The sequence below is a fragment of the Bos taurus genome, chromosome 4 (assembly GCF_002263795.3).
Source record: "Bos taurus isolate L1 Dominette 01449 registration number 42190680 breed Hereford chromosome 4, ARS-UCD2.0, whole genome shotgun sequence".
NCBI lineage: Eukaryota > Metazoa > Chordata > Mammalia > Artiodactyla > Bovidae > Bos > Bos taurus.
In genome coordinates, this window is record NC_037331.1 from 7,194,308 (window position 1) to 7,208,409 (window position 14,102).

Genomic DNA, 14,102 nt, shown 5'->3' on the forward strand with positions numbered 1-14,102 from the left:
GAAACACAGAGAGACTGAGAGCAGAGGAGCGTCTGCAAGCAGACCCAGGGCATCAGAAACATTTAGATACTTCCAAATATGCGACTGAGGCAAGGGATTCAGGATGCCAAAAACTCAAGTCTCGTAGTAGGAAATACATACATGTGTATTGTGATGTATATGCATAATCATCTAGACTAATGCCGAGAGTAAATCATTTCTGGGAAGTAAAGAAAGGCTTAAAAATAGATGATATTCAAGGCGGGTGGTAGGGGGATGGACTAGGAGTTGGGGTTTAGCAGATGCAAACTATTATATATAGGATGGATAAACACCAAGGTAGGAATAAGATGGAGGAGTAGAAGGACGTGTGTTCAGCTTCTCTTGAGAGAACTCCAAAATTACAACTCACTGCTGAACAACCATTGATAGGAGAATGTTGGATCCCACCAAAAAATGGTACCCCACGTCCAAGGGCAAAGGAGAAGCTCCAGCAAGATGGTAGGAGGGATGAAATCACATTTAGAATCAAACTCCATTCACACCAGTGACACTTGGAGAGCTCAAACAAACTTTGTGCACACCAGCACCCAGAGACTCCACAGAGATTGAGCCAGAACTGTGTTTGAGTGTCTCCTGCAGAGGTACAGGTCAGCAGTGGATGGCTGCAGGGACAGGGGCTCTGGTTGCAGGAGACCTGGGTATGGCATAAGCCCTCTTGAAGGAGGTCGCCATTAACCCCACCGTAGAGTCACCAGAACTCACACAGGACTGGGAAACAGACTCTTGGAGGGAACAAACAAAAGCTTGTGTGCACCAGGACCCAGGAGAAAGGAGCAGTGACCCCACAAGAGACTGAGCCAGACTTGCCCATGAGTGTAAGGAGTCTCTGGTGGAGGCATGGGTTGGCAGGGGCCTGCTGCAGGGTTGGGGCACTGAGTGCAGCAGTGCATGCATGGGACTTTTTGAAGGAGGTCACCATTATTTTCATTACGTCCACCATAGTTTGGCCTCAGGTCAAACAACAGGGAAGGAACACATTCCCACCTATCAACAGAAAATTAGATTAAAGATTTACTGAGCATGGCTCCGCCCATCAGAAGAAGACCCAGTTTTCCCCACAGTCAGTCTCCCCCATCAGAAAGCTTCCATAAGCCTCTTATCCTTCTCCATCAGAGGGCAGACAGAATGAAAACCACAATCACAGGAAACTAACCAATCTGATCACATGGGCCACAGCCTGGTCTAACTCAATGAAACTAAGCCATTCCGTGTGGAGCCACCCAAGATGGACGGACGGGTAATGGTGGAGAAGTCTGGCAGAATGTGGTCCACTGGAGAAGGGAACAGCAAACTACTTCAGTATTCTTGCCTTGAGAACCCCATGAATAGTATGAAAAGGCAAAAAGATAGGAAACTGAAAGATCAACTCCCCAGGTCGGTAGGTGCCCAATATGCTACTGGAGATCAGTGGGGAATTAATTCCAGAATGAAGAGATGGAGCCAAAGCAAAAACAACGTTCAGCTGTGGATGTGACTGGTGATGGAAGTCAAGTCCAGTGCTGTAAAGAGCAATATTGCATAGGAATCTGGAATGTTAGGTCCATGAATCAAGGCAATTTGGAAGTGGTCAAACAGGAGATGGCAAGAGGGAACATCCGACATTTTAGGAGAGAACTAAAATGGACTGGAATGAGCAAATATAACTCAGATGACCATTATATCTACTACTGTGGGGAAGTATCCCTTAGAAGAAATGGAGTAGCCATCATAGTCAACAAAAGGGTCTGAAATGCAGCACCTGGATGCAATCTCAAAAAAAAAAAAAAAAAAAGATCTCCGTTCGTTTCCAAGGCAAACCATTCAACACCACAATAATCCAAGTCTATGCCCCGACCAGTAACCCTGAAGAAGCTGAAGTTAAATGGTTCTATGAAGACCTACAAGACTTTCTAGAAATAACACCCCAAAAAGATGATGCTTTCATTATATGGGACTGTAATGCAAACGTAGGAAGTCAAGAGATACCTGCAGTAATAGGCAAATTTGGCCTTGGAGTACACAGTGAAGCTGGTCAAAGGCTAACAGAGATTTGCCAAGAGAATGCACTGGTCATAGCAAACACCCTCTTCCAACAATACAAGAGAAGACTCTACACATGGACATCACAAGATGGTCAATACCAAAATCAGACTGATTATATTCTTTGCAGCCAAAGATGGAGAAGCTCTATACAGTCAGCTAAAACAAGACTTGGAGCTGACTGTGGCTCAGATCATGAACTCCTTATTGCAAAATTGAAATGTAAATAGAAGAAAGTAGCGAAAACCACTAGACCATGCAGGTATGACCTAAATCAAATCCCTTAACAATTATATAGTGGAAGTGGGAAATAGATTCAAAGGATGATATCTGATACAGTGACTGTATCAGAAGAACTATGGACAGAGGTTTGTGACATTGTACAGGAGGCAGTGATCAAGACCATTCCCAAGGGAAAGAAATGCAAAATGGCAAAAGGGTTGTCTCAGGAGGCCTTACAAATAACTGTAAAAAGAAGAGAAGCTAAAGACAAAGGAGAAAAGGAAAGATATACCTATTGGAATGCAGAATTCTAAACAACAGCACAGAGAGATAAGAAAGCCTGGCTCAGTGATCAATGTAAAAAATAGAGGAAAACAATACAATGGGAAAGACTAGAGATCTCTTCAAGAAAATTAGAGATACCAAGGGAACATTTCATGCAAAGATGAGCACAATAAAGGACAGAAATGTATGGACGAAACAGAAGTAGAAGATATTAAGAAGAGATGGCAAGAATATACAGAAGAACTGTACAAAAAAGATCTTCAAGATCCAGTAACCATGATGATGTGATCACTCACCTAGAGCCAGACATCCTGGAATGCGAAGTCAAGTGGGCCTTAGGAAGCATCACTAGGAACAAAGCTAGTGGAGGTGATGGGATTCCAGCGGAGCTATTTCAAATCCTAAAAGATGATGCTGTGAAAGTGCTGCACTCAATATGCCAGCAAATTTGGACAACTCAGCAGTGGCCACAGGACTGGAAAAGGTCAGTTTTCATTCCAATCCCAAAGAGAGGCAATGCCAAAGAATGCTCAAACTAAGGCACAATTGTACTCACCGCACATGCTAGCAAAGTAATGTTCAAAATTCTCCATGTCAGGCTTCAATAATACATGAACCATGAACTTCCATATGTTCAAGCTGGATTTAGAAAAGGTAGAGCAACCATAGATCAAATTGCCAACATCCGTTGGATCATCAACAAAGCAAATGAGTTCCAGAAAAACATCTACTTCTGCTTTATTGACTATGCCAAATCCTGTGACTGTGTGGATCACAACAAACTGGAAAATTGTTAAAGAGATGGGAATACCAGACCACCTGACCTGCCTCCTGAGAAATCTCTATGAAGGTCAAGAAGCAACAGTTAGATCTGGATATGGAACAACATACTGATTTCAAATCAGGAAAGAAGTCCATCAAGGCTGTATATTGTCACCTGCTTATTTAACTTATATGCAGAGTACATCATGAGAAACACTGGGCTGGAGGAAGCACAGGCTGGAATCAAAATTGCAGGGAGAAATATCAATAACCTCAGATAAGCAGATGACACCATCCTTATGGCAGAAAACAAAGAACTAAAGAGCCTCTTGATGAAAGTGAAAGAGGAGAGTGAAAAAGTTGGCTTACAACTCAACATTCAGAAAACTAAGATCATGGCATCCGGTCCCATTACGTCATGGCAAGTAGATGGGGAAACAATGGAAACAGTGACAGACTTTATTTTTGTGGGCTTCAAAATCACTGCACATGGTGACTGTAGCCATGAAATTAAAAGACATTTGCTTTTTTGAAAAAAAGCAGTGACAAACCTGTTGCTAAGTCACTTCAGTCGTGTCTGTAGGGTTGTCCTCTGTGCAACCCTATAGACAGCAGCCAACCAGGCTCTCCCATCCCTGGGACCCTCCAGACAAGAATACTGGAGTGGGTTGCCATTTCCTCCTCCAATGCATGAAAGTGAAAAGTGAAAGTGAAGTTGCTCAGTCATGTCCGACTCCCAGTGACCCCATGGACTGCAGCCTACCAGGCTCCTCTGTCCATGGGATTTGCAGGCAAGAGTACTGCAGTGGGGTGCCATTGCCGTCTCCAGTGACAAACCTAGACAGCATTATTAAAAATCAAAGACATTGCTTTGCCAACACAGGTCTGTCTAGTCAAAGCTATGGCTTTTCCAGTAGTCATGTATGGATGTAACAGTTGGACTATGAACGAAGCTGAACACCAAAGAATTGATGCTTTAGAACTGTGGTGTTGGAGAAGACTCTTGAGAGTCCCTTGGGCTGCAAGGAGATACAACCAGTCAATCCTGAAGGAAATCAGTCCTGAATATGCATTGGAAGGACTGATGCTGAAGCTGAAACTCCAATACTTTGGCCACCTGATGTGAAGAACTGACTCATTGGAAAAGACCCTGATGCTGGGAAAGATTAAAGTCGGGAGAAGAAGGGGTCGACAAAGGATGAGATGGTTGGATGGCATTGCCAACTTGATGGACATGAGTTTGAGCAAGCTCTGGGAGTTGGTGATGGACAGGGAGGCCTGGTGTGCTGCAGTCCATGGGGTTGCAAAGAGTCGGACATGACTGAGCGACTAAGCTGAAACAACAGGGTCCTACTGTATGGCACAGGGAACTATATTCAATCTCCTGGGATAAATCATAATGGAAAACTATAAAAAGCAACATATATATATATATATATATATATATATATTTGAATCACTTTGTGGTATTGCACAGTTTAACACAACATTGTAAAGCAACAGTACTTCAATAAAATAAATGTTTTTTAAGTAAAAAAAAATGATTTGGGAGATTGAGATTGATACATATACACTATTGATACCATGTATAAAATAGATAAGTTATGAAAACCTACTGTATAACACAGGGAACTCTACTCAGTACTCTGTGGTGGCCTAAATGGGAAGGAAATCCAAAGTGAGAGAATATATGTATATGTACAGCTGATTCACTTTACTGCACAGCAGAAACACAACATTGTAAAGCGACTATACACCAACAAAAATTAATTTTAAAAAATATATATTTTAAATAATAGGATGATATCTGTGTTGAATTGTAAATAATAATGACAGGAATGATAACAGTGCTTTGGATGGAATGCTTGTGTCTCCCACAAATTCATATGTTGAAGCCTTCACTTCCAATATGGCTAAATTTGGAAACTGGCCATTACAGAATTATAGGTCAATGAGGTCACAGGTAGGGCCCTGGTCTGATAGGATCAGTGTCCTTAGAGGAAGAGAAGGCACCAGCTCATTCTCTCTGAAAGCTCAGACCAGCTGAGCGCTCAGCCCTGAAAGCCAGGAAGAGAGCCGAGAATCAGACCTACCCCCAAGCACCTGGGGCCTCCAGGATCTGAGAGAAGTAACTTTCTTTTGTTTCAGCCCCCGAGTCCACAGCATGTTGTTATGGCAGGCCTGGGGCAGTGATGGTGATAGTGATAATAAGACCATTTATTTAACTGTTCACCACATGAAAGCTCTACACGGGTCATCTCACTGAGTTCCTACAACAGCAGTGATCATACACATATTTTATGTAAAAGCTGAATCACAGCCAGTTAAGTAAGCTCTCGAGTTTGCACCACTAGGACCTACAGTCAAGCCCAGTCTATTCATGTCAGCACAATCCTGCCTCAGGACTGATTCCAAGGGCTGCTAATATCACTGAACATCTACTCCATGCTGGACAGTGATAAAGAGAGATTTGCATTAATGTTCTAGCTTGATCCTGAGTTACAAATGCCCTCCACATCCAGGGAGGTCAAGTAACGTTCCCAAAGTGAAAGTGTTAGTCACTCAATTGTGTCCGATTCTTTGCAACTCCATGGACTATAGCCTGCCAGGCTCCTCTGTCCACGGAATTTCCCAGACAAGAATACTGGAATGGCTTGCCATTTCCTCCTCCAACGGATCTTCTCAACCCAGGGACTGAACCTGGGTCTCTTGCATTGCAGGCAGATTCTTTACTGTCTGAGCCACTAGGGAAGCCCCAGCACCCCCAGAAGACCCGCTATTCTCAGGTCAAAGAGGCAAGATTTGAAATTAGGTCTTTCTGATTTCAGGAACCATCCTTCCACTGCCCTGAATTTTATAGCATTTCAGCAAAGAGAGGAGAAACATGCTTTTCAGAGGAACTACAGAAAAAATACTCAGAAGCTTTGATGTATTGGAGGGAAGTGTACATCAAAAAGTGGGCTGGAGAAGATCACATCTGAGCTGGAAGCAGAGCCAGATCTGCTGGCGCCCAAGCTGGTGATCTTGCCCTTGACCTGCTGTCTGACCCTGGCTCATAACCCTGGTTCAGTTCAGTTTATGCAAAGGTGAATGAAGCCTTCATCCGATTACATTTGTGTGGGGTAACTATGGGGCTTCCCTGGTAGCTCAGCTGGTAAACAATCTACCTGCAATGCAGGAGATCCTGGTTCAATTCCTGGGTGGGGAAGATCCCCTAGAGAAGGGATAGGCTACCCACTCCAGAATTCTTGGACTTCCCTGGTGGCTCAGGCGATGAAGAATCTGCCTACAATGCAGGAGACCTGGGTTCTATCCTTGGGTTGGGAAGATCCCCTGGAGGAGGGAATAGTAACCCACTCAAGTATTCTTGCCTGGAGAATCTCCATGGACAGAGGAGCCCACCAGGCTACAGTCCATGGGGTCACAGAGTTGGACACGACTGAGTGACTAAGCATAGCCCAGCACAGGGTAATTATGAATGTGGGCGGGGGGGGGGGTTGGGGGAGGAACAGTGACCAATCAGCCATCATGACACCATAGGAAGGGTTTGTCTGAAGTTACATCCTGATGTTTAATGAACAAAACCACAAATATATCCCCATAATTTGGTAACCCATGGGATTCAGTGTACAAAGTCATACCCTCGGACATATGAAATTGAAAGTGAAAGTTGTCAGTCCTGTCTGAATCTTTGCAACCCCATGTATACAGTCCATTGAATATACAGTCCTGGCATATACATATACATATATGCCACGTCAAATATAGTATTCACAATAATGCCTCCCATTTGAAAGACAGTCTCATGAAGCTTCTAGATGTGTTTTTTAACCAGTACATTTTGCTGGGTTTGAGAAATGCATTTACCTCAGTAGACTCCATTTTTTCCTTGAAACACTTGAATGTAAAGAAAAATATGATAAATTGACTGGTAAGATAGTGAAATATCCCCCATGCAATGATAAGCAATAGCAAATAATTAAGAAAAATGCTTCTGACTTCTTTCAGCAATTTGAAACCCTTTCCAGCAAGAAAAAATTATCCATTAAAGCTTTCCATAGGAATTCTCACTGGGAGAAAATGGCAATGATATTTTTTTAGCCCAAATTGAATATATACATAACATTTTTTATTTTCTTTATCTATTGGATCCAATTTGATAATGCTTGTAAATACAAACAGCATTTGACCTACAGATGTTAATGTGTGTGTGTGTGCGTGTGTGTGTGTGTTAGCCATTCAGTTGTGTCTGACTCTTTGCAACTCCATGGACTGCAACCTTCTAGGCTCCTCTGTCCATGGGATTCTCCTGGAAAATATACTGGAGTAGGTAACTATGCCCTCCTCCAGGGGATCTCCCTGACCCAGGGATCAAATCCAGTTTTCCTGCATTGCAAGTGGATTCTTTACCATCTGAGCCACTAGGGTAGCCCACAGATATTAATAACACTACACTCATCCTAAAAATAGTAGTGCTCTTAGAGCCTGGGCTGCACCAAGATAGTCACCTAGTTCACTCAGCACGGCCAAAACTGATTTCATTCTGTTCTCACGGTGAAATGGCCACAAAACTTGTAGTGTGTTCCTGTGGTAGTAATAGCTGGCTGCTTATATCCAGTATCTATTTTATTCTTGCATAAAATCAGAACCCACATTTCATTTTAGGGCCATTCCTGACAATGTATTGCACAAACATTTGCAGATAAGCTATGGCTATGTGATTATTTCTGGCCAATGTCATATAAGCCAGGAGACTTCTTTAAATTTTGTACTTCCCCCTACCCCACCCTAATCCTTTTTTTTTTTTTTTTTCCTTTTGGATTATATTGTGATAGCTAGAGCTTTAGCAGCCACTTTGGAATATAAGGGAAATTCTAAAGATGGCAGATCTGGGTTCTCAGTGTCTGTGGATCCATTATATGTTTCCTCCAGAACTGTAGGCAAATAGCCATTGCTCACTGAAGAGTGCTTATTTGCTCTAAAATTCTCTTACCCTCAATATACTTCTTCCTGTTCTCCATCTCTGGAGGCCCATCCAGATGGTGAGGATTCCATGAGGTCAGTACCCGCACCACTGGTTGGAGAGCAGAGGGTGGTCAGTGCTCACAGGTCTCAACCTGCCATCTCCACCAACCGCCTGCTTCTCAAGCTTTTTACTGAATACACTACCTCTTGCTTACTGCACTCACCTTTCATTTAGTACACAGAGAGGGCTTGATAATATTAATTGAAAAAATGATCATGTGCATGCACACTTATGTGACTGAAAGGGCTTTGGACTATTCTAGGGTATGAAACTGAGGTGAAACATACCACAGACAGACCGCCCCCAAACCATCACTAAGCAGGACTAATGCAACAGCCAAGCAATAACAAGGAGAAAACACAGCCATACCTGTTTGGAAATTTAAAATGTCTATATCCTCCATTTGGGTAGGAATATCTGTGATTAAACTGAAGTATTCATATCCTACTTATGACATGAAATATCGGGGGAAGGGTATGTGAGGAGCATGCATTTCATAAGATGATTTGGAGGGATAATGTTATTGCTGTTCAGTCGCTAAGTCGTGTCCAACTCTTTGTGACCCCCCAGCACTTCAGCGTGCCATGCTTCCCTGTCCTTCACTATCTCCTGGAGTTTACTCTAGCTCCACTTTTTAATTCAATATCCACTTAACCAAACTAAGTGTAAGTTTAAGGCTCTTACTCTTTACTATTCCAAAAATATACTTCTTGTTTGCTTTTTACACTCTCGACTTTTCATGAGGGTCTTAATACATCCTCTGTTTAAACATCTGGGTAAAGATACACCATATAATAAAAGTCAGATCAGTGGAAGTGGAATCATAATGGTTGTGTCTGCCTTACAAAGTACTCCACTCATAATGCTTTCAAATGATGGGAGTTTGTTTAAAAGTCTCAGTTGGGTGACCTTAAGCCCAAAGGTCTTAAGACAAATGTTCAACTTCAAAGGCATAACATATCTGCATGACTTATGAATGCAATGACATTTTCAACATTAACATAAGCTTTGACCTTTTGTGTCCAGCCTTCTGGGATACGGTGTGTTAGCAGGTATGGCTTCTCTTTTCCTTCCTGTGTATTGTTCAGAGTACACCTTGAAGCATAAACTTCAAGAACACAGCATCTGAAAGCCTAGAAAACAATCCCTAAGAGCAGATTTTAGCAGAGTAAAACTCAATGAAACTTTAACCTTTTCAAGCTTTAAAAGATCTAGTAGTTTTTTTTCCTGCTTACCAAAATTAAATTCAATTCCTAAAGATACAAGGAAATATACTGGTGGAAACACAATTACATTCCAAGAATCAAGTTAAAGCACATCTCATTTATTCACAGCAGTATAAACATGTTCATTATTCACAAATTTTATCTATTGATTCAACAACAACAACAAAAGATTACATCTTCCATTTTGACAGGGAGACAATGTGAGAATTTGGGGAAGATCATAAAACCCCGAATTGTAACTTCTTCAAGAAAGCATAATTCAAGTGATACATGTGGATCAAAATCATTCCACCAAAACAATTCATGATTGGCTTAATCCTTACCAATTAAAAAATCTCTAGTATAGAGTTATATTCAGGACAGATTATATTTTAATGAAATCTTGCTTCAGCAAAGAAATACCACATGAAAGTGTTTTGCTTTGATCACAAGCTACTATTATTCAATAACTTAATTGCATAAAGTTAAATTTTAAAATAAAGTCAGTACAGTCCTCTATTTTAGAAAAATGTTATTCAATGAAGGTTGAGAAAACTTTCAACTCAGAAGTGTCTGCCTAGAAACTCTTTCAAGGAGCAGACATGGTGATTTTATTCAAGTTTACACAGCCTTCTAGAGCCACACCTGAGCGCTTTATATCTGAGACCATTCCAAGGACAATAATTCTGAGAATAACATAACTTTAGAAATATAAAACTTGTCTAAAAATCAGTGTTTCCTACATATAGTGGTACTTTTGCTTCTATAATTAGAAGGTATCTAAGTATTTCTTAGATCGTTGATTTTCAAGCTGAAAAGTGCCTCAGAAACCCAGGAGACTTGTTTAAACCGAGACTGCAGGGCCCCCGGCCCAGAGTTTTAGATTCTGGGGTGGGGGCTGAAAACCTAAATTTCTACCAAGCTCCCAGAAGATGCTGATGCAGCTGTTATGGGCACCAACACACTCTGAAAACCACTGACTTAGAATAACTTTAAGAACAACAATAACTAATTCAAATTAATAAAAGGAAAATACATCTATATCACAATTCTTTCTATATTTCCCTAAATTTATAATCTGGGAAACTCTGGTCAAATTTTTTGTAAATGATACAGAGTCCCCAGTTCAATTTACTTAATTTTGATAAAGCAAAATTGACTAAAAATTTCTTTAATTACTATTTTTAAAAAGACTCTTTTATAAGGAAGAAATGGTATGCTTTCATTTCATACCATATAATGTCATCCAGGGTTATGGAAAGGGTGCATTTAAATCACTGAATTGTTACTTAGACACATGTAAAGGTAATTCCCCTGGAGAAGCAAATGGCAACTTACGCTAGTATTCTTGCCTGGGAAATTCCATGGACAGAGACAGGGGCCTCGTGAACTACAGTCAAAGGGTCGCAGAGAGTCAGACACAACTGAGCGACTGAACAACAACAAAGATAACCTCGTAAAAAGACGACAAAAACAGGAAACAATCCTGGGTATTATTCTCTATGCAAATAAGTCAGGAAAGTCTTTAACCTTCGGGGCCTCAGCTGCTTTAAAACTAAAATGGAACATTTCACCCGGACAACCTCTGACAGCCTTTCTAGCTCCTGAAGGAATGTGAATTCCTTCCTGTGTCCCAGGAAGCCACCTTGGCTTGGCCAAAAGAGTAACTAAATCAGAGAAAGTGCCCAAAAGTCTACAGAAAAGCATGACCTTTCAGTGTGTTCATTATTAACTAACAAAGAGCTTCAAAACAGAACATGAAGGCGAGAATGAGATTGGATTGCCACCCGTGTCTTCCACCTTCTCTGGGGCCCACTTGCTTCTTTGATCTTTGAATTTAATTAAAACAAAAGATAAGGTTTTATTCCCCTGAAAAACATCTTCTTAGTGCTTAGACAGGCAGGTGCCGTGAGTGATCACACTTGGCGGACAGTTCAGAAGGTGATGGAGTTTGCCACTGCTCAGTCGCAAAATTAACAAATATCTGGAAGAAATGATGAACACAATTGCTAACTTCGAGGAACCCTCAACCCTTTGTTCTCATACAAGGAACATCTTCTCAAACATTCCTAAGGATCACAACCATTCATTCATACCAATCCTTCCGATTCACCTTCAACACATAGGTCCGAACTTCAGGAATGATAAACATTTCCAGACACAATAAACTGCCAGGAAATTCTCGATGCCTTAAGCACAATTTTAGATTGACCTATGATCTAATTTCACATGCCAGGACTCTTAGGGAACCAAGCACGTTTTTTCCTAAGGTCAGCTCACAGTGGAGCCCCTTTAATTATTAGTGGTGTGCGTGGGTGCCAGGTCGCTTCAGTCATGTCTGACTCTTTGCAACCCTATAGACTGTAGCTCACCAGGCTCCTCCATCCAAGGGTTTCTCCAGGCAAGAATACTGGAGTGGGTTGCCATGCCCTCCTCCAGGGGATTCTCCTGACCCACGCCTCTTATGTCTCCTGTATTGGCAGGAGGGTTCTTTACTGCTAGCGCCACCCGGGAAGCCCAGTTATTAGTGGGGGTGGGGGATAACTGGAGACACAGTGGATGACAGCCTGACCTGCTTATTGAACACCAATGAAACTAGGAGCTGATGGAAGCCCTGAATGCTGAATACTTACCTTGAGTGGAGAGCACACAATCAACAGACCTCCTTTATAAACTCAAAAAGTGGTTAATAAAAGAAATGGTGACCTCAAGAAGTAATCTGCCCCTTTTTTAAATCAGCTGGAGCAGGCCTCAAGAAAAACCACCCAGTGTCTCCTTCAAGGTACTATACCTGCTCCAGAGTGGTCTGGTTGATGGAGTAATGTCTGATATTCAGGAAGCTTTTATTGTCTTCTAGAACTCTGAACAGGTTGGCTAAGCACACCCATCTTTTTGGCATGTGATATTCCAACAAATTAAGGCGCTGCCCCTGAAAGCGAAAAAAAAAAAAAAAGATTGGATCACAGGATTAGGAATCATTAAAACTGACCACACTATAGTTAATTGCCAAATAAACTATCTCTTTTCAAAGCAGAGTCTTTTCAAACCCTTTTCAAACTCTTTTCAAACCCTGAGATACCAACTAAAGTCAGAGGTCAGTTTTGTGAGCCTTCCAAGAATGCTCATGGGCTGTGCTTTACCATGAGGCATATTTGATAAGAGGTATCCCCCAGGGAGGGGTGCTGCTCTGCCCCCTTTCTGTCCCCACTGTGCCACAAGCCTGGGAAACCCTTTCTTGGGGAAAGAAGACCCTGTTAACAGCTAGGGAGAGGGAGGTGGACGTGGTATCAGAGACAGATGCACGGAGACCCCTGAACCTCACACCAGAGCACCTGCCATCCTCACCACTGGCAGAGCGACTCCCAGTAAGATGCTTAACTCTCTGAGCCCCATTCTCAGGGGTGCATGTGGAGACCCCAGTAGTAGTTTCACGGGGTAGAGGGCCTTGAACGTGAACCCCTGTAACCTAGACAGCATGCCTCTTGCTGGGTAGGATTTTACCCAATGGTTGTAGATGAAATAGACAAGCAATAGCTCCTTTAAGGACAACAATCTATTAGAAGTTATGACAAACAGGAATCTTGGGGTCATCCAAGAGAACTGCAAATGGTGCTTCTCAGAGCTTCCTGTGCACAGGGGTTGCTTGGTCCCTTTGGTAACACACAGACCAGGGGTTAGGATACTGGGGACTGAGATGCTACGGGTCTCACCCACTCCCAGGTGATGAGGACCCACTGGTTCAGGGACCACACTTTGCATCAGGTGTGTAGAGGGCTGTGACCTCAAGCCCAGGGCAGTTCTTGTGAATTAATGCTGAAACCACAGAAGCTACAAACCCCCTAGTAAATGTATGGAAGAAGCTAACTTGTGTATCTTCCCTCCTAAAGAAAATGAACTATGTGAAGTTGTGCCCACAGGAAAGGGAAGATGAATAAGAACTATCTGCACTGGGAGACCTCATAACAGGACCAGAGGCTCGCCATCCTTCAGAGAGGTCAGGTGACACCCACAGACAGCCCCTGCTGTTTTGGGGGAAGAGATATGGCCTGTACTTTGCAATGAGCTCACAACAGTAGGCACTGTCTTTGAAGCATAGAATTAAAATAGGGGAAAGACAAAGGCATTTGTGAGAGGTTTTTAGCTCAAAATGAAGTAATGTACAATGTTAGCACTACCTTAAACTGGATTCCTGGGAAATAGAGCTTCAAGCAGTCGGAGACAGCACTGTGTTGATCTACTTCCTTGTGGAGCCAAATCTTGACTGTATAACCATCACCAAACCTGAGAGTTGAATTTAAAAAATAAGGTTACTATTATATATATCTAAGATAGATAAACTCTAAGTCCATTTTCACAGGAAGGCAGAAAAAGTAAGTAACTATTCCAAACTGTTGGAAGATTGTGTGTTCTCAAAAACAGAATATTCAAGAATTAATAACACAGACACTGATTTATCTGTTTGAAAACTTAGCAAATCTTAGAATCAACACCTGGTTCAATACAAAAGAGAGGGTGAAAATGCAAGCTGTGAAGACAAAGTG

At 42.1% G+C, this 14,102-nt stretch overlaps 1 protein-coding gene across 1 annotated transcript in view; it reads right to left on the bottom strand.

The window, feature by feature from the left end:
* Window positions 1–9,659: 9,659 nt before the first annotated feature.
* The window catches only part of ABCA13 (ATP binding cassette subfamily A member 13), a 374,331-nt gene continuing 369,888 nt past the window's right edge, over window positions 9,660–14,102 (bottom strand). The window contains exons 60-62 of the mRNA XM_059886027.1: window positions 13,737–13,842; window positions 12,353–12,490; window positions 9,660–11,545 (exon numbers count right to left, since the gene is read on the bottom strand). Of these exons, the coding sequence (XP_059742010.1) occupies window positions 11,453–11,545; window positions 12,353–12,490; window positions 13,737–13,842 (337 nt within the window). The 3' untranslated portion in view covers window positions 9,660–11,452. The remainder of the gene's footprint in view (window positions 11,546–12,352; window positions 12,491–13,736; window positions 13,843–14,102) is intronic.